This window comes from Epinephelus fuscoguttatus, linkage group LG1 (genome assembly GCF_011397635.1).
Source record: "Epinephelus fuscoguttatus linkage group LG1, E.fuscoguttatus.final_Chr_v1".
NCBI lineage: Eukaryota > Metazoa > Chordata > Actinopteri > Perciformes > Serranidae > Epinephelus > Epinephelus fuscoguttatus.
Window position 1 is genome coordinate 45341581 of NC_064752.1, and position 25079 is coordinate 45366659.

The following is a 25079-nucleotide window of genomic DNA, read 5'->3' on the forward strand; positions in this document are numbered from 1 at the left end:
ATAATTAAAATATATCCTGTCTTCCTTTAATTTGGGACTATATTATATCTAATCCTCCTGACTTTACTTTCAGCCTCCATCTTGGGCTCTTGATTTGATTTTTTCAGTCATTGCTGATTTGATCTCTGGCAATTCTTTCAATCTCCTTCTCCACGATAATATCAGCTCTTAAAATGACTGATACTTTAATCCTCAGCATTAATCTAAGACTCTATTTCTTAAGAAAACGCTGCTGCGGGGGAGGGAAGGAGGCCACGGATTAACAAATATGTATTTTTTACAGTCTGCTGACACAACATCCTCGTCCACTCCAAGTGGTCAGCTCTTTGTACAAAAAAGTACAAGTAACTGCCAATAGTAGAATCTAAATGTTTCACTTATTAAAAGGGATGCACCGAATGAAAAATTCTGGGTCAATACAGATATAGATGTTTAAAATAACAGTTTGGCTGATAGCAGATTCTGTTTTCTTGTTGTTGTATTTTATTTTGTTTTTGTTGTTATTTGTTAGTTATTTATTTATGAAATCTTCACTATAAAAGAGAGCACAAATTCAATAACACAAATTTATGAACAACCTTTAATATTACCTTCTTTCATTTGAAAACATCTTTAGAAAAAATAAAATACTGCTTCAAACTGCGTTTTTCCATGACAACCATTGGTCTGAGTTGTGAGCTGTAATTCTACAGTAAATAATCAGCCCTGTTTGTCTGACTGTGAATGGTGGAGCTGTTGAATGGATTTGTGGAATTTGTTAGTTGCAGCGGTGGCTGTTAGCAGTTAGCTCCGCTTGTTAGCTGCTGAATGGCAGTGGAGCAAACTGCAACTGGCTGCCAGGCTTCACAGCTAATCTCCGCAGGACTCCAGACGGTTTATGGTTTGATTGCTGTTTGACATGCACCAGTTATCTGTGAGTGTAGCTGTGCTGTGAGTAAACAGTCTACAGAGTAAACAGAGTTTGATGGCCACCCTTATTTATTTGAGCCAGAATACACTGATGACGAGCTTTGTGAAATTGAAGAACGTAGGAGGAGAGAGAGAGAGGTGCAACAGGTAGAGGACGAGAGAGGAGGAATGGCTGCTGCAAGGCTGCGTAGCTCTGGAGATTGGTGGTGTACCTGTGAATGCTGTGCCTCAATGCCCACAGAAGAGGAATGCCTCTGTTGCAAGGAATGGGACAGGTTGCAGCCTTATTTTCAAGGTCTGGATGTGACCGAGGACAAGACACCTCCACCTGGAGTAGTATTCAGCTGGGCCTTATCTAGAGCTTGCGAGATTTCAGGCACGGTATGAGATCACTGCTTGTTCTTGCGATATTTCGGCTGTGCTTTGGAAAGCAGAGCTTCAGGGGTAAACAAACATGGCAGCACACCCGTAAGGTAAGACAACACGTTTACATGTCGTTTTCTACAGTACAGGCCAAAAGTTTGGACACACCTTCTCATTCAATGCGTTTTCTTTATTTTCATGACTATTTACATTGTAGATTCTCACTGAAGGCATCAAAACTATGAATGAACACATGTGGAGTTATGTACTTAACAAAAAAAGGTGAAATAACTGAAAACATGTTTTATATTCTAGTTTCTTCAAAATAGCCACCCTTTGCTCTGATTACTGCTTTGCACACTCTTGGCATTCTCTCCATGAGCTTCAAGAGGTAGTCACCTGAAATGGTTTTCCAACAGTCTTGAAGGAGTTCCCAGAGGTGTTTAGCACTTGTTGGCCCCTTTGCCTTCACTCTGCGGTCCAGTTCACCCCAAACCATCTCGATTGGGTTCAGGTCCGGTGACCTGCAGGATGCTGTGGTAGTCATGCTGGTTCAGTGTGCCTTCAATTTTGAATAAATCCCCAACAGTGTCACCAGCAAAACACCCCCACACCATCACACCTCCTCCTCCATGCTTCACAGTGGGAACCAGGCATGTGGAATCCATCCGTTCACCTTTTTTGCATCTCACAAAGACATGGCGGTTGGAACCAAAGATCTCAAATTTGGACTCATCAGACCAAAGCACAGATTTCCACTAGTCTAATGTCCATTCCTTGTGTTTCTTGGCCCAAACAAATCTCTTCTGCTTGTTGCCTCTCCTTAGCAGTGGTTTCCTAGCAGCTATTTGACCATGAAGGCCTGATTCGCGCAGTCTCCTCTTAACAGTTGTTCTAGAGATGGGTCTGCTGCTAGAACTCTGTGTGGCATTCATCTGGTCTCTGATCTGAGCTGCTGTTAACTTGCGATTTCTGAGGCTGGTGACTCGGATGAACTTATCCTCAGAAGCAGAGGTGACTCTTGGTCTTCCTTTCCTGGGTCGGTCCTCATGTGTGCCAGTTTCGTTGTAGCGCTTGATGGTTTTTGCGACTCCACTTGGGGACACATTTAAAGTTTTTGCAATTTTCCGGACTGACTGACCTTCATTTCTTAAAGTAATGATGGCCACTCCTTTTTCTTTAGTTAGCTGATTGGTTCTTGCCATAATATGAATTTTAACAGTTGTCCAATAGGGCTGTCGGCTGTGTATTAACCTGACTTCTGCACAACACAACTGATGGTCCCAACCCCATTGATAAAGCAAGAAATTCCACTAATTAACCCTGATAAGGCACACCTGTGAAGTGGAAACCATTTCAGGTGACTACCTCTTGAAGCTCATGGAGAGAATGCCAAGAGTGTGCAAAGCAGTAATCAGAGCAAAGGGTGGCTATTTTGAAGAAACTAGAATATAAAACATGTTTTCAGTTATTTCTCCTTTTTTTGTTAAGTACATAACTCCACATGTGTTCATTCATAGTTTTGATGCCTTCAGTGAGAATCTACAATGTAAATAGTCATGAAAATAAAGAAAACGCATTAAATGAGAAGGTGTGTCCAAACTTTTGGCCTGTACTGTATATGTTCTCTGACATTTATTGACATTTACACCTTTAACTCCTCTCTGAGAGATGAAAGTTTAGTTTTAATCACCAACTCTGTGAGAGGACACAAGTTTAAACCTCCGGACTAACATGCTGCAGAGGTTATTTTTCTGTGAAGGATAAAAATGACTAAAATGTGACTAATTATCATTTTTATCTCAAGACTAAAACTAAATCTACAATGTCAAACTTAACACTGCTTCAAAAGCCTTTTTACATCACATATCATAATTCCCTCTCACTGTATATCGCTATGGAAACATCAAGAAATGTCACCTTCAAAATACTGTATTTTTGTCAAGTTTCTCACCAAAAGCTACATTTTACAAGATTACATTTGAACACATTGTTATTTACCTTGCCAATTTTACTACATAGAGCCTGAACTCATCATAATATAACACAATGCAACCTCCTTGAGCTGTTAGCTACCGCCACCGGCTGCTAACAGCAAACAAATAACAATAACCGGCTCTCTGTGTGCTTATTTCAACACAGATTTGTTGCTCATAATGTAGAATTATCAGGGGGATAAAAAGGGTGAGTCTGCTGATTTGACGATAGTGAGATTACTGTGTCCTTTTGTCCCAGCGGTGTCGCGGTTAACATCTTTGTTTGTCCCAAACACGATTTCTATTATACCCAGGACAGCAGGACAACGTTAGTGTAAGCCCTGCTTTTTAGCCCGAACAAAATTGATAACACAACAGACAAAAATCGGCTGCTGCTATTGGTAAATGTCATCGTATTTGCTTTATAGGCTGATGGCAGTCAAGAGGCAAGGACTGGCCAATACCGCTGCCCTGCCAATAAATCTGTGCATCCCTACTAACACCTGTTCATAACAAATTCAAAGATACTAGACCCATTTTTCAACAAATTGTCATCACATTCAATCATTTCACAGCAACAACAATGAATGAGGCGACAAGTTCTTTCCACATTTGCCATTCACTTTATTTAAATGTTCTTGGCCTTGGTGGGCTCTTCTAGAAGGCAGAAGCATGACGAACCCACCGGTAACTTCACATACGGAGCAAAAACACTTAAGGGAGTGAATACTGGGGACATGCAGTATACTGTACTTGCACACAGGGTGACACACAGCTCTAGGTGTACAGTATAGAAAACAGTTGACAGAGGGAAAGAACAGACAGACGTCACCTCCCATCATCCATTATAAAAATGTAGATTAGCCCCACCATACATCCAGGATTGAAGCACAGGGCACATATAAGAACATATATAATAGATGGCAAATCAACTCCATTATTCAAATGATATTAGACTAAAATAGAGCTTTTGTTTTACTAAAATTGAAAATGTGAAAAAGGTTGAAAACAGGCTATTAGTGTCTTTAAAACCAAACGATATGTGTATTGCCTTGCTAACTTATCTATCAAACAAAAAAAAGGATAAGTCAGAGGTGTTAGGTTGATGTGGAAATCAAAGTATCAACGCTGTGAGACCACAAGCAGTCAGTGTTTACTCCAACAGCAACATACAGCTTGTGTTGTCACCAGTAGACTCATATGTAGGCAGTTTGACACAGAGTATTAGTAACACAGCCTCACTTTCTTTGTAAAGGACACATGCAGCTTTCTCACTCTCCGATGGAAGAACTTTTAGCATTTACACAAAGTGTTAGTAGAGTCAAATGTATAGTTCGAGACCATAAGTGATTATATTGAAGTCATTGGATGATATTGTAACAGAGACACACCTCCCATCCTCTTTAATTTCAAATCCTATCTTTCAATTTCACCGCACACAACAAACATCATTTCCCAAACATGTTTTACATTTTTTTTCTTTTTTTTTTTTTTTAAACTTTTTGATAAATGCGTGCCTTCACTTTATTTTGTGTGCACAATTTCACATCTCATGCAAATGTGCTACAGGTTAACAAGCTGAGCATGTGTTTCATTTAGCTGCTTGTTTCAAAATGACTTATTACCTACTTGTCACAATTATGCAGATTAATCTGAAGTTACTGACATGTTAATGTTACATTATTTATTTATTTATTTTTTTTTAATAAAGATGTCAGTCCTAGGGATGGCAATGTCAGTAAATCATCCAACTGCCCTGTGAGTCTTACTGTGAGTCAGAGCAGAAGATCAAGACCAGTGACAAAGACAGCTTAGTTAGTATTTAAGGTGTTTCAAAAGACTAACCCATTAGAGTGTGGATACCCGACCTGAACCCGATGCGACCCAACGGGTCGGACCCAGTTTGGATAAAATAATGTTTGGGTTTGGGTCGGGTTCAGCCTAAAAGTGACGGATTGGCTGTCTGTGTTGCGCTACTTCTACTACTTTGCCTCTGAACACCTCATCAAATGTGGCTTGACAAGGCTGACTGCTAGTGCTAGCATCAGTGGCTGTGCTAGTTCGGACCTCTGGGTTCGCTACTACATTATTTGCATTAAAGTGATATTACAGGCTTAAATTACTTTGAATGGCACAAAAATTCCTTACTGCAGAGATTGCAGAGAACAGTGCTCCTATCAGCGGTTCCATCTGGGCATTTTATAAATGTATATGTTCCATTCACAGGGCCAAGCAGCGTTGTCTTGTCTGCCTCCATCATGTGACAAAGCCACTGTGGCGTTTAATGATGCACCGGGTCAAGGGCACCATGGAATGCGATTAATCAGCGTTAATTTTCTTTAACACGTTATTTTCTCTGTGATTAATTAATTGAAATTAACGTATTATTTTGACAGCCCTAATATTAACGTAGGTTAACGTTAGCTAGCTAATGATAGAGTATGTCAAACAAAACATGTCATCACCTAACACTGACCTGAGCTCGATGTACTTGCTGGGGGCATTCTGGCCTTTACACTTAGCACCAGAAGCATCACTGAAGCCATCCACAGTGAATGCTAGGTCCTAAGTTCTCTTCCTCCATGATGACATCAAATAAACTGTGATGGTTGGATTTTGAGGTTCAGTAATGTCACATTTACTGCGTCGGGCTCGGGTTGGGTTTAAACATAAAAAACAAAATAAGTGTCAGGTTTGGGTCGGGCTTGGTTATTGGTCCCTCAGGCTCAGGTTGGCTTTAGATGTTAGATGCCTGAACCCCACTCTAATACCCAACTTTGGTTAAAAAACATGTGCGATCATTCAACATCCATCCAGCACTTATGCTCCACTCAGGCTAACACTTACACTTACATACAGACTTATTTAGACTGTATTGATCTCAATCAAAGAGGTGAGAGATGACATTGATAATGACCTTCTCATATGACATTAGGTAAGAGGGCAAAAACTGGGACTTTCAAAATTACAGAATGCTTCCTTGAGAGGTAAACATTGGCTGAATGATGTTCTCATTCTTGTCACAAATTTACTAAAATTACTCAGCTTTTGCACCCATAGACTTAACTGTTGATGGTGCCTTGGATTTTATTTGCTGTCTGACGGTTGTTGCGACCATTAGAGAGACATTAGATAGGCTTTGAGAAGCTGGCTGAGAACAGACAAATGTTACGTGACGTTACTGTCACATCATATCACAGCACATCAATTTAAACATTTTGTTTAGATTTTATGGTTTAGACATACAAACTCATTACCAAAAACAAAGTAATATGAGCCCATATTCACACCCTTAACAACAATGCTACATAAAGTAACTTTACTCACTGCACTTTTTTTAGTACTATACAAAGAAATGTAGAGCCTTGTTCATAAGGTTGAGAACAAAATAGTCATCCATATTGCTTGAGAACATTCAGGGGAAGTTTTGGAAATATTTATTAAATATTTGTTTTAGTTCTGATTCTGTTGTTTTGGACTGTTTCATCTGACCTTAAACCAACAAGTAACCATCAGTCCTAGGGCCGTTTGGATCAATACGACTTCAACAGTGAAAAGTTCATCATGCAATTGTTGGCAGGCTTAAAAAAACTGTATTAATTTCACTTGGAACCACAACATGGTGGTCTGGATCCTTTGAGCGTGTCCTAAGTTCTTTAGCAGAACTGCCTAAAGTAAAGAGAGTGCTCTATGTACTTTTCAGTGTCAGTGACGAGCAACAGCAAAGCTCCCGTACAAAGAGTGTAGTCATTTTGGGTTGCACAGCATGAAGGTACAACAATATTTTTCATGTCTTTAAAAGATGAACTCCATATATATGCAATCACCTGCCTGTCTCGATAGCCTTATTTATAAGGCTGCTTTGCAAGAATTTCACGCTCACATTTGTGCCTGTTGGACACTAATGTCCCATTTTGGCTTCTGTGATATTTTGCAGTCATTTGCTCACATTTCAGTTTTAGTTTTGAGCTGAATGAGCCTACATGGGGAATTTTGAAATGAAAAGCATTGATAGGACAGTCTTGCGTATTGCAAGTGTTCACAGACACAAAATGCATTTTCCTCTTGTATCAATTCAGACAGAAATGTGGAACTATTACAGGGATGACAAACTGAAACAGCAAATAACGGAAGGAAAAAGTTTGATGTTAGGCCAATCTGTTTTGACCTCATGGAAAGGCTGCATGGGTTCTCAGGCAGTATACCGCTCACCCTCTGAAAAGCGTTGACATTCTTGTAGTTTTCAGGACCCTTGTATCTAGTTATCATTGTCCTCTTCATCACTGTCCTTCATGGAAATGCCTTGCATCCCTCCTTCCCTCACTGAGGCAGTGGCTTCTTCCAAGGTCAGCCGATTTCTCACTGTCTCATACATCTTACTGTTTAACGTGGAGTCCAGCACCCCTTGAAGGCGGAAGTCACGGTACTTTTTCTGTATCAAACAAAACAATCAGAAGGTTCAAGATTCATTATATTGGTCAAGAAAAGGTTATCAGAGTCTCCATTTCATCTGAGCTGCTTGATGTCTGGACTGAGAGAATACATGTTACAAACACTGAAGCTGCACCTCCTATTCAGACACCTCACACAACAGTATGAGCTCCTGCCGTTATCCTCAGGCGCTGTTTAGACGACGACGGTTTCTCTAAAAACGGAAAAGTCTGTCCTTTGCGTTTTAAAAAACGTATGCGTTTATATGACGACGTTATTCAAACAATCTCCGTTCACACGGAGCCGCAAAATCTACTGGAAACACTGTAGTATGCACACCAGGCCAATGGGTGGGAGTGTAAATTTGCAAAGCAACACCACGGCATTATGCCATGCGCCTGCGCTGAAGCGCCTTCCTTTACAACGCGGTGATTACAAACCAAAACAAAGAAAACACAATGGTGAAAGCATGCACAGATAACTTTGTCTGGATGGATGACCAGGTGGAGTTGCTACAGTAACAGATCTACACTTCACTTCAAATCAACAGGGTGAGCAGCACAAACAGAGCTCTGCATTGTTGTTGTGACGGTCGGCTTGCCTAGTGACTGGAACCGTAATGCGCATGTGCGAAAAGTCTCTGTTTTCAGAGGAACTGCATATTGCAATTTATGTAAACTCGGAGGCGCTGCTGTTTCCAAAAAGTTGCACTCTGGAACCCGTTTTCGAATCGCGTTTCGGGCACCCAAAACCGCTTTCAGTTGAAATCTTTGTCGTATAAACGGGGCCTCAGACATGTACACTAGATTCTGGAATACACTCTTAGAAATAAGTACCAAAAGGGTTCTTCTTGATGGGCTGAGGTTTGAGCCAGAATTATCTGCTTCATTTGCTTCCAAAGAACTCTTTAATTGAACTAAGGGTTCTTCAAGGGTTCTTTGTAAGACTAAGTGTTCCATTAACATCCATCCTTTTCATCCAAAAATTTTAAAAGTATTTCTCTTTGAGCCATTGAGCTCTTTAACAGAAATGCTTCCTGGTGATTTGTGTTATTGTTCACTGGCATACGGTAAATACAATTTTTCAACAATGGATTGTGATGTTAATGTAATAATTACAGACTACCGCCGTCTGCTGGTGTGGAGAGTTATTTTCCTTCATGCAAGAGCAGAAACAACATGCTGGTTGGCCACCAGCCTTCTCAGCCGTCTAAGGCCTTGAGGTGTGTTCTTGTGCAACTTGTTGGCTGAGACATGTTGATGTCAGGTGAAGCAGCAGGGGGCCTTCGTCACTGCTAGTTCACTGAAGTCGGTTTGGTGTGTCTTAAGTGTTGTGGGTTACGTTGGACCACATCAGCTTTGGCTCTCTAGGAGCCTCATGAATTGCCCTCAAGTGAACTGTTAAAATAAAACCATGGTTAATTAATTACTATTTTCAGATCAACCTGGGTGGGTTAGATGAAACCCTTGGACTATAGACGGGTTCTCAGTAGAATCCCCTGGATGGGTTTTTGTTAACACCCTTAGAAGGTGGAAAGGCTCTGCATAGAACCCCAGAGAGGGTTCTGGATAGGTTTCTCTGTAGAGCCTCTCATAGGGAGTTCTGGATGGAACCTTTCACAGATGGTTCTAGTATAACCCTTTATGTTGGGTTCTAGGTAGAACCCTCTGAAAGGGTTCAAGGTAGAACCTGTATAAAAGGTACTACCAGGAACCAAAAAGGGCTCTACTATGGGGACAAGCTGAAGAATCCTATATAATTCTAGTCAGCACCGTTATTTCTAAGAGTATACTTAAGGCAGTGAGGGATATGGCGCATGTTTCCCTCAGAATGAGATGGTATATCCAGAATAGGACAGGCTCATTGAGTCATTATAACCATGCAAACGACAGAGGAAGTGAAACCTGAAGTGGGACGGAACAGACAGTTTAAAAACTGCAGCTGAGATTTAAACCATGACCACATTGCGTTGAAGCTAAACCGTTAATCAGTGATCCACAATGCTTCCCTTCCTTACAGCTTCTATATATTAAATTTCGGGTCAGATGAATCTTTCTAGACTAACACATTGCCTTGAAGGCATGTGGTTGTCAGCTGTATGTCCTTATACTACACATACTGTATGTTCTACACTTGGCAGCCATCTTTATGGAGGATATAAAAAGATGAAACAACAACATATGTGAGACAGTGAATTGAAATGACCTGTCATGATTCCAATGGTGTCATCATCATGTTGTAATATTATCACCTTGCTTTGAATCACTCACTGTATCACACCAAGTTCAGATTAAATTGGTCACCTCACCTTTTTCCTTCAGGTTTACAGCTAAAATGATTGACTTTCAATTGTACATATTTCACTTTGGTGTTATCTTTACTCCCTGGGGAGTTTTGGAGCCAGTAATGATAACCAATAAAAGGACAAGTATTAAAGTGGGCAGCACAGTGGCTCAGTTGTACTGTGGACCCCTTGCTAGATGGTCCTTACAAGTCCTTGAAAAATGAATGACTGAATCATGTGGGACAAGTTTTAAAACAAAATCACATCTTCTTGCCTGCTACCTGGTCAGTGTGTGTGTGTGTGTGCAGGGTGAAATCCTTCTCCCCTAGGCATTAAAATGACCTGAATTGGTGGTGTTTGTGAATGGGCAGCCACTGATGGGTCATGTTTTACTTTTAGTTTAGGACACCTTCATGAAGAATGAGTGGGCTATAGTAAATAATAGCTTGAACCTCTCTGAGCTTCATCATAATACATTACATCATATTTGATAATTATTTCTCATACATTAGTGTGTACCCAGTATTTTAAGGTTTCTGTTGGGTAGTCTAATCCCAGCCCAGTTGCCAAAAGAAAATGTTGGCATTGTACGTTTCTGCAAACCACAGGTATATTACATTTGCATGTTTTATATGTCACATCACAACATATGCTCACACAATAGTTTGTTTAATATTTAACAAATTAGAGCTCCACGCACGATGTTCCATATTTAGTTTAAAGTTTCGTACGTAATGGTAAGTTAGGTAGTTAAGGTCTAGGCAAGTAAAGTTACTGTGGTCAGGTTTAGGAAAAGAAACATGGTGACAATGTACCTTAAAATGACTCAAAGTTCACTTATTTTCACATGGTTCCGAATGTCGGTCTCCTGGGGAAGAGTCCTGCATTGTTTGACCATTCCACCACCTCAATGTACCTTTCTACATGGACTTGCAGTCTACTCTCTTCTTTCCTACTGTCAGAGCATTGGTCATGTGATCACAGCCTTCCCGATCACGTGAGTTATACACAAATTTCTGGCTCATAATTATGTGGGTTATATACAAATTGTGGTTCATTATTTGTTGTACGTATACGTACAAACAGTATGAGAAAAGCCTGCATATCCATGTTTCCATGACAAAGTATATAGGCTGACTTTGTCATTGGAGGGTGGAAGGGATAGTGGTTGGCGTGTCACCTAGGCAAGATGCCTGCCAAGCTGTAGACCACTGTTTGAGACCAACAAATGACAAAACAGTTGGTGTTTAGTGAGTCATCGCTGTGTTTTCTTGTGGCTTTTAAGACCCCAAACATGGGTGTTTTTTAGCCACCGGTGGCTGTTTTTCCAGCGAGGACAGTGCCAAGAAAATCATGTGTTTTTTATCGAAACATTGCTGTGTATCCAGCAGGGACTGTGCCACCAAAACCAGGTATTTTAAGCTAAAATATGATCTTTTCTTAACTATAACCAAGCGTTTTTTTTGTTTGTTTGTTTCATACCTACTCCTAACCATAACGTTTACCACAGCATGGTTGAAATGTAAAGTTTCACCATATCTGCTATATAATAATATGCAAATGTAATGTATCTGTGGTGTACAGAAATATACAATGCCACCTTTCATTCTGGAGATTGGTTGCTAATCCATATCCATACATTTTGTAAGATTTTTTTTAAACATATAAAATCTGCAAGGTAATGAGCAAGTATTTCTGTCAAACAAATGTAACAGAGTAAAAAGGACAGTATTTCCAAAATACAGAATATCAATGTAAAATATGTAGATAAAAATACCACTTAATCAAAACCAATAATATATGTTTCCATACATTTCATTCTTTTTGTCCTTTTTCCTGAGCTGGAAAAGTTTTAATGTATTAATTAAAAGAAAGCAAATATAAAATACAAACACTGCAAAACCTGCTTCCATCTACTTATTTATTTTATTTCCGGTAGTAAATGTACTAGGAGATTGGACATCAGTGTATTGCTGCCACTCACTGTTAAAGCCTACACTCTACCAGAAAGGCCAAATGAAAAAAAAAAAGTGTAACAAGTACAACTGACAAAAACACCACACTGTGTGTGAATAGAGGAGACAAATCCATTTTTAACAATAATAAATATCAATTGAGGTGGGAAGCAGCAGTGAAATGTTATAATGTAGCAAAGTTACAAAAGAGTCACTTAATTTTGTAACTGCGTCATTGATTTTTGAGAGTATTCCTGTGATAATATATTTTACTTGCATTTAGATAATGTGGTTTAGAAATGTAAATGACAGCCCTTCTCACCTTGACAATCCTGATGAGAATCTTCAGTTGATAAACATGGAGTTGCAGGTCCATACGGTCAGTAAGCCATGTTCCCAGAAGGTTCATGGTGCTGGTGTACCATTGCTGTAGACACACAACCACACAGTACATATCATTATCTGATTGTCTGAAATAAATGCACTCAAAGCTCGTTCATTTTGGAACAAACACAAATCAAAAAACATTTCAACACTTAAAACAATGAATCCATTATCATTGCAATAGGTATCTGTAATCTATCGACTTTGCTCATGGTGTATTTGGCAGAAAAAGCATGTGATGTCATCCTTGCAGTGTATCATTGTGACAGAGTTTCCTTGTGGATCACTGAGGGAGAGGCCGGAGGCACAAAACTGACAAACAAATCCTTAGCAGAATGACGTCTCTAATCTGAAGATGTTCATGTCGTGACGGCCGCACGGCCTCATCAAGCCATTACAAAATGACACATAGCACAGAGCAGGCACTTCCTCTTCTGCTGCAGTTCAGCAAAGCCCACGCAGTTTTGCCTATGAAGTTTAGAAAACAGTTTCTACTCTTGTCATGTGGGGGCCCCCTCAGATAGTCCCGTAGGATTAGAATCTATTTAAGTCTGGAGCGTGGACCCCGGGAAGATCCAGCAGCCAATGAGGCATCAGTTAATGGGGATCTTGATAAAGCATAAGGCTTATGATGCTCTTCGTGCACAGCAGCATGTTCTGCTCTGGGCACATGTCAAAGTCCATAAAACTAATCTTTTAGGTGTCAGTTTGGCAGTGTCTTCCAATCTATGTTGCCTTTGACTATTGCTGTCTCTCTGTGTAATGATGAATGCATACCTCTTGTAGTAATGGGCAGAAATGGACAAAATCTTTTTGAAAGACTTTTTTAAGAGTTCTGTATGTTCCAAGTGCTCATGGCCCTTTAATGTGACTTAGCGTATTGCAGTAATGGCCCTGAACGGACAAGCAAGGACCAATTAAATCGGACTGTAGTCAAGACCTCTGCTAGTTAAGGCCAATGGTATATACCTATGCTCCAGTCTACCGACTGCAGTGTGTTCATGAGCTTTAAGTTGTAATGTGGAAATGTGGTTGTAAAGTGAAAAGAAAATGTGTTATATTTTATTACTCAGAGCATTTAAACCACATGAAGTATGATTGGGAACTCATTTTGAGATTGTTCTGACACCACAAAAATGCAGCACAAGACTGTGGAGATAACTGGGACATCTGCTACCTGCCCCTCAGAGGATAACAGATCGTTGGTCAGAAACATTTCTATAACATTGTAATGAGCTTACATAGCCTACCTGCATACAAGTGAGATGCTTTATCAGTGCATTAAAATGATTATTTTTCCCTTTATGAATGTAAACTTATACATGATTTGTAATGCATACAGTAGAAGAGAAGATTTGTGGGGTTGGCAGCACTAGTTGTCAAACGTGCACAAACTATAATGAAGTGTCACAGAGAAACTGACACCATGTTTTGCAAAAAGTTTTAAAACTCCATGGCTGGGTATTAGAACTTGATACCTTGAAGGTATTAACCAAAATAGTACTAGGTGCCAAGAAACTTTACCAGTCAAAGGACACCAGCATTTGATCCTTTTTGCACCAGGAGTACGATCCTAAACTGTCCCGCCTCTCTGCCAGATCAACAAACTTTCTGTAACTGCTGTCTCCAGAGCCACTCTCTAGCAAATGCTCAGTTCGATATCTGCCTGGTTAGCACAAGCTAACAAAGCAGCAACAGCTAACATCAAACACCAAGCTTTTGAATGGTCCCAACAGACTCAACATGACACCAAATGGCTCGAGTCTGTCGGTAAACCTGTTAGTAACCTTTGGTAATGTTAGCTGTGTGATGCTAACAGTTAGCCCTGTCACTATGTCTGTGCGGCCGAGTGGAATCACCAACTGTCCCCAGTGCGGAATTCCCACTCCCACAGCAACAGCTACAACCAATACAGTCTGTGGTGTGGCAAAGTCAATATATAGTGTATTTGATACATATAGTTTGTGTGGTGGGAAGCAACCAAATGTTGGAAAGTATGGCTATACAAAACGCCACTCCATTCACATTATGAGTGTCGCATGAGCTACTCTATTATTATCAGTATCGTTTTAAGGGTACAGGTATTGGTAGTATTATCATAATTCTTTAAAACAATACCCAGCCCAGTACATTTTAGCTCATAGCTCAACACCACTAAGACAGCCAAGTCAATAACCATGGCAACAACAACAATGTCCCAACCACGTGCATCTCTTTTCGGTGACCCCTGAATTTCAGTACTTGCCTGTTTTTGCTTTGCAATGCAATGAATACAATTCAGTCATTGCTCATGGAGGACTGAGGTACCACAGCCAGTCCTTGCCCTGTTACTACCGCTTCCACAGGTGTTACAAGCCTCAGCATTGAAATTCTCCCACTGCTTTATTTAGACAAGCCCTCTCTAAACAGTGACCTCTGCGAGGCACAGTGAGCTCAGAGCATGGCAGCCATGCAGAAAGAGAGCCGAAAGGCTGCAGATGTTTCTCTGTGGGCCCTGGCTGTTGCCAGTCTAATTGATGGATAATGATGAGCGGGGCTGATACTAATAGAAGCCGACTGACTTTCAACAGTCAGGGTCACAGCAGAGTGGATGCTGGAGAAGAGTGGGAAAAGAAATGAAAAGGAAGGGGGTAGCAGTGTGTGTGTGTGTGTGTGTGTGTGTGTTAAAGAGGGTTGAGATGCCAAGGGGTAATTTAGAAGTAGTACAAGATAGATTTTATCTTTGAAACTTTTTTCACATTAATTGAATATGAGCTCTATTGTCCATCAACTTTATCAAAGTAGAAAGTCAAAGGTATATTATTTTTCTCCCTGCAAAACATTAGCTGAAAAGGTTTCTAATCACAGTAATCTTGTTTCTTTCTTTAACAGTACCAGGGGTGTAGATGTAAAGAAATTTTCAAGAAATAAACGCACACAATGATAAGCAACCCCTGGTAGATACTCAGATAATTCACTAAATAAGATGTGGACAGGGTAGCTTCAGGAACAATGAAAAACTCACGCTATAGCCTTGCACTCAATCTCATAACGTCCCTACACAAATACATTTAACTTTTTATAGCAAAAATTATAACAAAAATTATTTCAAAATATTTGGTGTGAAAGAGGCCACAGAAACAAATATCTTGCATGTTCAGACTTGGTGTAAAAATACTAGACTAAGGCTACTTTCACATGACAAGCAAATGTGGCCAAATTCAGATCTGTTTGCTCTCATGAGACACAGATCTGATTGTCTCAGGGTAGTGTGGATACAGAAGTTAGACCACTTCATGTGGTTCTAAATCAAATATATATCCAATCACTGGCAAAGCAATCACTGCAAACAGTTATATTGGAATTCATATGTATTTTTCAAATACATCCATAGTTTTTCACGTCATACTTCACTGCAGAGGTCACTCACCATAGAGTGACAGAGCGGTCCATTGTATCCTCATACAAAGGTTTGTATAATTTACGAAAATGCACACAAAACGATTTGTATTATATCTAACAAATCAGCACTCCATGAATGGTGTCATCAGGATTTTACATACTAAGTGTTAAGTTACATAGGTTAGGTTTAGGAGAACAAACATGGTGATGATGTTCCTAAAAATAACTAAAAGTTCACTTGGTTTCACACTAGACACAAAGACTGGACTCCTGGGGGAAAGTCCTGTGTTTGTCTGAACCATCCCCCACCCCAACCTGGGTGCCGTAGCATGGTTCCAACCTCTCATTGTTCCGACCTCTCATTAGTCCGACGTCCCATTGTTCCGATATGTGATTATACTAGGCTATACTGTATTTGTGTACCATAGAGGATCAGCAAACGCAACAAAAGTAGGCTAAAGAAGAGAGTGAAACACCATAACCTCCTGTTATTAACTCTGGGGTTGGGGTTGTGTGGGGAGCTCTATGTGGCGCTGAACGGCTCCCGGCAGTGCACCCACTCTCTATCTCCACAGAACCAGCAACAACAGCTGCTAACAGAGCTATGGCTATGGCTTTTGCATTCCTCCTTCTACTTACCCTCATCCTCAACATGTGACACATTGTCATTTGACCTCTGCAGCAAATTGTTTGGGAGATGAACACTTTTCTTGATATGCCATTCATTTTTCCCCCCAACTGCCTCTATTTGCAAATGCGACTTTTTTGTTGTTCCAACACATGTATGTGACGTCACTGCTTGTATCTGAGGTGTTTGAGGGCAGAGGTCCATTCACACTGATGTCAGATATGGGTTGCTTCATATATGAATGCGAACAGTTGAGGCGAAAAGATCTGGGGAAAAAATCGGAACTGAGCATAAATGTGAACGTAGCATAGGAGACACAATAACAGCCGATGTATCATCAGATCAAGAGTTTCGCAGTGTTAGAGATGAACTTTTGGAATACATTTTTGGCATCTTACTTAACAAGAGTATTAAACTGCCCATCTGCACTAACAATGAATCATCATGGTGCAAAAAAAATATGGATTTTCTTTGTCCAACTTTGAATTGCCACACTGAAACCTGCTCAGTGGGACACCAAGATCAGACCTGCTGCGGCTGCAAGAAGAGGTAGAGAGCAGGTCTACATGTAGGTCAAGCTCAGTGGAACATGGGTGAAAGAGAGAAAGGCTGTTCTGAAGCAGTGCCGGGGTGAATCAGAGAGGCGACCTGGTGCCAGCAGCTTCCTATCTGTCGCTGTGTGCCTGTGAAGGCTTCGCCGTGGCAGCAGGCCTGTGATCTCGCCCCGAGCACAACCCCCTGCTGAGAGGCCAGGCCTGGAGTGACTGATCCACTGACTGGCTGCTCTCCCTCTCTCCATCATCCACTTCTCCTTTTCTTTAGACTTTGCACCGTGCCACACAGCTCCCATCTGCAGCCATTTTTTTGCAGCAGCCATTTTGTGTCCTGTTCTGCTTAACTCCTCTTCATTTTATATAAAAAGAGGCTTTGACAGCTATGTCACAAGTCTTCTTGCTGCCATGACTGGCATTTTGGAGGTCTGTCAGGGACATCTTGTGTACACATAATGCCTGTGATTTTCATCAACTTTAAGATCTTTTTAATGCCAGTTTGAATGTTATACCAGTTTCTTCATTTAAAAAAAATGAAAGTGACTATTGTTAAATCAGAAGATACAGTATCTGCGTAACTAGTTTAAATTCTCACCAGGAGAACAGGACACAAAGACTGCTGAAACTCTATATAAGCCATAAAACATTACCTGTATCCAACAAAGTTTTCCTCATTACCGTTTAAGGATAGAGGGTGTCTTATATTGTATAGATTGTAAAGCCCTTTTATGCAAATTTATGATTTGTGTTTTTGGAGTAAAAAATAAATTTGACTCCACGTTTCTTTTTTTTAATTTCCCCATCATTATCAAGAAATCTGGGGCCAAATTCATAAAATTGTAGATTCACAACCGTGCGTAAGCACAAAAGCATAAATGCGGGTATGCATTATTTTTTTGTCAGATTTAAAGAGCCGTGAGTAGCCTGATTCTGTTTAATAAATCTCGATCATTGTGGTGCTGGGCACACATGCATGAGCCTCATTCCCACACTCACAGAGAGCCCTTAAGCATGTGTATGCATATTGATGCTTGTGCCCCTTCACCATTTATTTGACCTGTTCATGAGGATTTTGGGAAAGAAGTGCAATTTCACTGACTGTGTCGCATCAGCAAGGTTCTCCAACAGTGCCAGAACAGCCGTCATTATGCACAGCTGTGATTATTTGTACTGTCCACACCAATAATTCATCACATTTCTGCAAACTGTCATTGGCATTAAAATCTCAATCATCATTATTATCAGATATCAGAGGGGTGATCACTGATTCATCCATAATGCTCATGTTGAGTTCCTCACTCATTAATAATTTAAAATTCTCTTCATAAGCAAGCTTTGACTGACATTTTTGAGCGCGCTGTGCAGCCTGCAGAAATAAGAAAACAATCAGTGAAATCTGCAGACAACCTGAAAACAGTCATCTGTCTTTCAATTTATATCTAATCTTGTCTTTCTCATATCACACACACCTGTCTCAGCTAGAACTGTGTGTACATCTCCTCTGAAGAATGCGTGAGTGATCACATTCTCACTGCATATTCTGCCTTTATAAATACCAGTTTATGAGTGTAAAAAGGCATACGCATGTTATTTACGTGTAGACATTGTTTATGCATCTGGCCCTTGGAATAAACTTCAAACACTGGGTTCAGGCCAGGCCAGGCTTCGATGTCTTAAAATTCCCAAAAAGGAGAAACTGTGCTAGGAAAAATGTCAGCCTTAAACTGGTAAAAAATGTTTCAATATTTTTTTTATAGTGAAAATATTGTTTTTATAGTGAAAATTTGGGTTTTTAAATCAGGCTCGGGCCAGAAACTGGTACCATAATTTGAGCTTGTGTTGGGCTTGGACAGAAACTATGTGGGTTCATGTAGGGCCAGGCCTGATTTTGTGAGCCCAATAATATCACTAGTTTTAATAATTATTATAAATTTCAACGACACTTAAAAAAATTATGTTTTTGTTTGTTTGTTTTTTTACTTCTGGAACAGAACTCATTAGTTCCATTTTCACTTGGATTCTCTGTAAGATCTTACTTTAGAAAATAGATTAATTAAAATAGCTGCAGTTCTATTCAGTCATTAAATTCAGTAAGTAAAAGTAGACAATCTGGAATGAAGGACAGCGTCCACGTTAACTTGTCTCCAGCAAGTCCTCAAAATTAAACCACAAAATAGGACACTGGTCAGTGATTTCCATAACAACTCATATGAGCATTTTCTTCAGTTTAAGGCCCTAAAAGTACTTGGTTGAGGTTGGGAAATTGGTGAAGGAATGCAACATGACAGTTGATAGAACACAGGATGCAAACAGAGGACACAATCTTAAAGTCAGTAACTGGTCTCACAGAAATACGTGAAATGACCATGATCTCTTAACACCACACTATGTGGTGGTGGCACGAAATGTATTAAAAAATCCATGCCTCCACCATGGAAACAGTGCCAATGGAAAGTCAATTAGGATCCTTTCTCGTGGTCGACACAAAAATTCCCTGTTTCAATGATGCCATGCAATGGGCAGTGGTTAATGTCATGACCCCATACATACTATAAAGAGCGAAAGAGTCCACTCAGGGAGGAGGTCTGGGTGGTGGATGGATTGATGGACACAGGACTTTCACTCAGGAGACTGCTGTTCATGTCCTGTGTGACAACAAATGTCAGCATTGACTTCTTTTAACTTAACACACTTATGTCCTTTGTGTTGTAATGTTATGTTAGGTGATATAGTAATGTCCACTATCTTTGTCTAAACCTTACCAAGTAGTTTTGGTGTCTAAACCCAACTTTGCCTCCACCACATAATTTCAAAACAGCTCATGCCACTGCCATGTAATCTGGTGTCAGAATTTGTGGTTGGGGAGTTCATGTATTTCTGTGAGATCATGTTGAAACCTTTTGCACTCAACCATCTAACCAATGGTCAGGTTGGTTTCAGTGGTGAGTCACATAGTGTGAAGGAAAATGAAGAGTTTACTGTACCTTTAACAGTGGTTTAGCAGAGTGGTTGAACTACTGACTGAAACTATACTTAGTATACAGTGTAACAAACCTTTCAGACAATCAGACAATACCATTTTTTCAACTGCCAATGCATAAACTGTCATTATTATATGTATGTTTATCCACGATGACTCACACGCTCTTGATAATCCCAGAAATGAATCACATCAATCGAATTCTGTGTGTAAGACCACAGTCTCTGATGTATTCAAGGGTGATTATCTAATCCATTAATACAAGGCTCATACTTGTGGAGAGCTTTATAGTTGTCTTAGAAAGAGTCATCTTCTTAAGAAAGTAATCATAGAGATGCTTTCCTGCAGATGGGCTGTGTGCTTGACATTGCATGCACAATCAGGTACACAGCTGTTCATTTTCCCAGCTGTTTCAGCTGGCCATGTGCTGAACACTAGAGCTTATGTGATGTATCAGCCCTGCTATGACTCTGAAGAATCTCCTCAAGTCTCCCTATGGCTTCACTGTATAAGTTTGCAAAGGCAACACAATGTCACTCTGACCTCATCTCATACTTATGTTTGGTTTGACATGTTTGACATATTGCATGCAAGGTCTACTGTGTGTGTTGGTTGTTAACACTCTGGGATGCCATGGCAACTTCAGCCTGTTACATGCATTATCTGTTTTGAAATACACTTCTCTTTTTACAGGAAGTGTAGAGTTTGCAAACAGTCTCTTTCAAAATAAACGCACCATGTTGGTACAACACCACGAATTGACGTTTTTTTCTCCCTTCAACAACAAACGCACATGGTTACGTTTAGCCAACACACGCATGTGGTTGGGTTTGGACAACAAAACGTGGTTTGGTTTAGGAAACAAGAACAGGGTTAGGCTTTTCAATCACACAGAAAGGAAACACTGGGCTCCTGGGTCAAAGTCAGCGGTTGTCAGACCCATCCACCACCACTCCCGCCTGCCCTGGTTGTACTTTTGCCCCTTTAACTTACATTGTTGTCCTGCAACATTTCCCCTGATGCCGCCAAGTGCCTTTATACAATAATGGCGACCCGCGGCACATCGTGCCGATGTGAAAGGATGCCATTTTCTTCAGTGTCTGATGCTGAAAGTCACTGTCCAAGCGCCACTATTTGATGACTTCAGAAGGAGACCAAGTTGGCAAAGGAGGGGCCATTGGTTCCAGCTTTTTGCTGATTCTTTATTCCTTTTTCAAATGTTTCTTTAATCAATATGCTTACTGTTGCATAACATAAAGACATGTGACTCTCCTGGATAATGTTACAATCCTACAGCTTTATGTTATGTCCACTGATTTCAATTATTTCACTGTTGCTGCCATTTCTTAGAAACCATGATATGTTCATTTTGTTGTGATGCACAACTTGAAATAGTGAAGTTGTTGCAAATTCAAAAGGCATTTCAGTTGTAAACAAAACATAGTGCAGTAGTTGCTGAATTCATACAAAACATACCCAGAAACTAAAGGTGAACTGATTAACTGTAGATTGGAAATAAAATACAGTTTTCTCAACATTACAATCTCAGGCTTCCACCTGCCATTAGTGGCATACATGACAGAATGGCACGAAATGCACTTTGAGACTCATAGTTAACTTAACCCCCACCCCCTACCCTCATGTACTTACCTTTATCGTAACTTTTATTTCCTTCCCTTTTGCAACAACCGAGAGCATCAATCCATTCTCAAGTCGTTCACTTTTTCTGTCTTCATATTGATCTGTCACTTGCTTGTTCAACTTAGTATGATTTTTCTTCCTTTTTTTCCTTTGGTTGGTTTCTCATCCTGATCCACATTCATTACAAACAAATAGACTGGTTGTTTCTTTTGCCATGACTTCTCCTTCCCCACCAAATGGTATTCTTTACACCATTTCTGGAACAATCTTTTCACCCTCTCTGACACGCAACTATCAAACTCTTCAAACCAACTCTGTCTATTTGAAAATAGCCACATGTAAAAGCCACAGTTTCACTTCAAACCCCCAGACAAGGTGATGGTCCTTCAGGGCAGGATTAAGTTGTGGCGTCCACATGTTGAAAGCCACTTTGACATTTGTTGAGCTTGTCAAAAGAACAGTGATGGTCCCTCTTGCTTTGTTCCTCTTGGCAGGGACCAACAAAAGAAAATCATCCGAACAGACAAATTCATCCAAGCTCTATTTTTTTAGGCTGCATGGGGATCAGCAGGGGGCTAGCGCTTGTTGACAGCCAAAACAAGCGTAATATGGCTCTGAATACATAATGCCATAACCCGACAGGGATCAAATCTGTGACATTCTAACGAGTTCCATCTGAAGGAAGGGCTTCCATTCCTTCAACTGGGTTATTTGTGCGTGTGCATTTGTGTGTGTTTTGTCACCTCACAACATGCTGATGAACCCCTACCTATACACAGGCGACATGCACGCCCTGCACAACACAACACACACACACACACACACACACACACACACACACTCCCCCACACACACGCACACATATACATCTGCCGGTCCATCCCCCTTTGAGCGAGAGTTGGGAGACAGAGCGACCTCCTGCCCCCTTCTGACACCAAGCCACCCATCCCACCGAAACCCCCCCACACACCGCCACACACACACACAAACCTCGCCTTGAAGCCAGTGTTCACACCCAAGTCTTCACATGGCGCTTGGCAGGGGGGGCCTGCCACCAGCAGGATCTGATGCAAAAATGGAACACCTCTCCTTCTTCCCCTCCCCATCCACCTACTCACCTCTTTCATGACCCTTTTGCATATATTTGCTGTATGGTGTAATGAGCGGGAACTGGCCTTTTTAGATTTCAAGGGCAAAAGACACATAAAAGCTTGTGGCTTCAAGCTTCACCAGAGCTGCAATGTGCACATGTCAGCAGACAACTTTCATTTCACTCTGAGAGTACTGCTGCTAAGAATGACGAGCAGAAACGTGCACCAGAATAGATCCATGTTTTTTTTATACTAAAATGATGATGTATCATAGATGCGGGTAGAGCTGCCGAGCCCTACAGGCATACTGCACTAATGCCCCTTTTTAAAAGTTAGTTACAGGTACTAAGGAGCCACAGGAACTAATGTAAGAACCTAAAGTCACTTAAATGCAATCCTGAGCAGTTCTGACTGCATCTAATGCCTAGGTCATACTGCACAACTTGAGCCCTTATTTTCCACTCACCACAGTTTTTGGTGCTCCCCAACTAAAGCCCCAGATCAGAGGCAAATATCACCTTAACTGCCAGAAAAAATGTTGGCATTGTACATTTCTGCAAACCACAGACGTGTCTCAACAACACTGCTGTTTAGCATGTAGTTAGGTTTAAGTACAATAACTTGGTTATGGTTAGGAAAAGACCATGTTTTTGCTTAAAATACCCAGAGGAAATGCAGGGATGTCTCGGTGGAAAAACAGAGACAGGCCCCGAAAAACATTCATATTGGGGGCCGTAGGAAACACAGAAAGTTGTCTGCTGACATGACTAAAAAAACTTGTTTTGTTGTCTGTTTGTCTCAAACAGTGGTCTGCAGCTTGTCACGCACTAGTCTCTTACACAGATGCCGATGACATCAGCACGCTGGCTGATTCTGTCGTCTGTGGACATTCCCATAGGAAAGATGTAATAGAACTAGCGCTGGCTCCCAGTGGCAGTGATGTGATGTGATTGGATACAAATCCGTGTACTTCTGTACTTCCTCAACCAACGGCTGATTAGCTTTGCCTTACACCCGCCTACACCGGAATTGTTGTCCGTAGTACAACAGAAAAGGAAGTGTTCAGTGCACCGCAAGAAGAGATTAAAGTGGATATGATTTCATTTGATTCAGCTATGTTGCAGAGCTGCAACATCCAACTTCTATCATTTTGAAAAACCTCGGTGCGTTTCCACCGAAATTACCTGGGGAAAAAACCTTCCCTCAACCCCAAACTTTGCCTGAAAAGTACTTAGTAGGGGGGTAGGACTTTTCAGATTCCCCAGAATTCTTGAGGGGCGGGGCTGTTTGCTGAAGAACGCTGACTGGTGGAACACACACTTTTAGCGTTCCGCACTTCAGTGCCAATGTGGCTGCAACTTTTATTTAATTTCTATAAGCTTCACTTCGTTTGTGTTTTTGGGTACTAAATTAGCCCCGGGGCTAAGTTATCAAAGACTATAGTATTGAGAAGCGCTAATGGTATCGGTTCTTTTATCGGTACTTTTACACATTTTGGTTTAATTCATTATCATCCTGCAGCCTCTCCTCTCTCATCCTGTGCTCTGTGCCAGGGCTGAACTGCTCCACATCCACACACACACGCCTACAACACGGTAACCAGTGAACAGTCAATCGACCGCAGTGTAAACGAAGTGAAGATAACTTGAAAATTACTGGAGTTGACGGCAGCTACACTCGTTACTGTAAGTGACATTAAACCTTAGCGGGTAAGAAGCCAGTACTTTATCAATACATGTGTTCAGCAAGCATGAACATGTAAACATGTGGACAGCGATATTCAATATGCTCCGTCCACAGTCTCTCATCCACCAACACTAACGTTATGTTTAACACAAGGACAGCATGCTAATTCAGCTGATAAGGATTTGTTACTAATAAGCTCAAATGACAGCTGTCTGTATGTAGACTAACTTAGTTTGACACTTATCTTAAAATACTTTTAAACTTAGCTGCTGGCTGAGACAAACAGCCCCTCCTCTCCCTATCAGTCAACCTTCTTTTTATTGAAGAATGAATAAGACAAGAACATTCCATGACAACAACAACTTGTAGTCACAAGAAAGAGTAATTAGTAATACTGAAGTACTGAAACCCTTTTAAATATTCAGAGCCTATGTATCTACAAGTCGATAATTTTGACTTATGGATTCCTCCTGGTGACAGATCTTATAGTGTGTGAGCCCTCATATAGTGTGAAAACCACAGCAACTTTAAGACTTGTGATAACAAGTGTAGCATGAGCATTATAGTGATCTGACCACTTTGAAAGTTGTGTAGCGCAAACTTTGCTTAACAAACCATAAAGACCAATTTTGTAGCAGCCATTGTGAGGATTTGCCACCATTACTGATCAATATCCACTAATGTCAGCTGACCCTGCCCCCGCCCATTTGGATGTTTCACTGTGGACATCATCGTATGTCGTTCTGGTTCATGTCGAGCCCAACCCTACCTACAGCTGACATGACCTGTCTGATAAAGCTGGCTCACTTCAAGGTTCAG

At 40.7% G+C, this 25079-nt stretch overlaps 1 protein-coding gene across 4 annotated transcripts in view; it reads right to left on the reverse strand.

Annotated features, from left to right (window-relative positions):
• Positions 1-3860: 3860 nt before the first annotated feature.
• Positions 3861-25079, reverse strand: part of cadpsa (Ca2+-dependent activator protein for secretion a) — a 261095-nt gene continuing 239876 nt past the window's right edge. For all 4 annotated transcript variants that reach the window (XM_049568292.1, XM_049568453.1, XM_049568202.1 and 1 more), the window contains 2 exons: positions 12241-12345; positions 3861-7680 (listed from right to left, as the gene is read on the reverse strand). In XM_049568292.1, the coding sequence (XP_049424249.1) occupies positions 7507-7680; positions 12241-12345 (279 nt within the window). In that variant the 3' untranslated portion in view covers positions 3861-7506. The remainder of the gene's footprint in view (positions 7681-12240; positions 12346-25079) is intronic.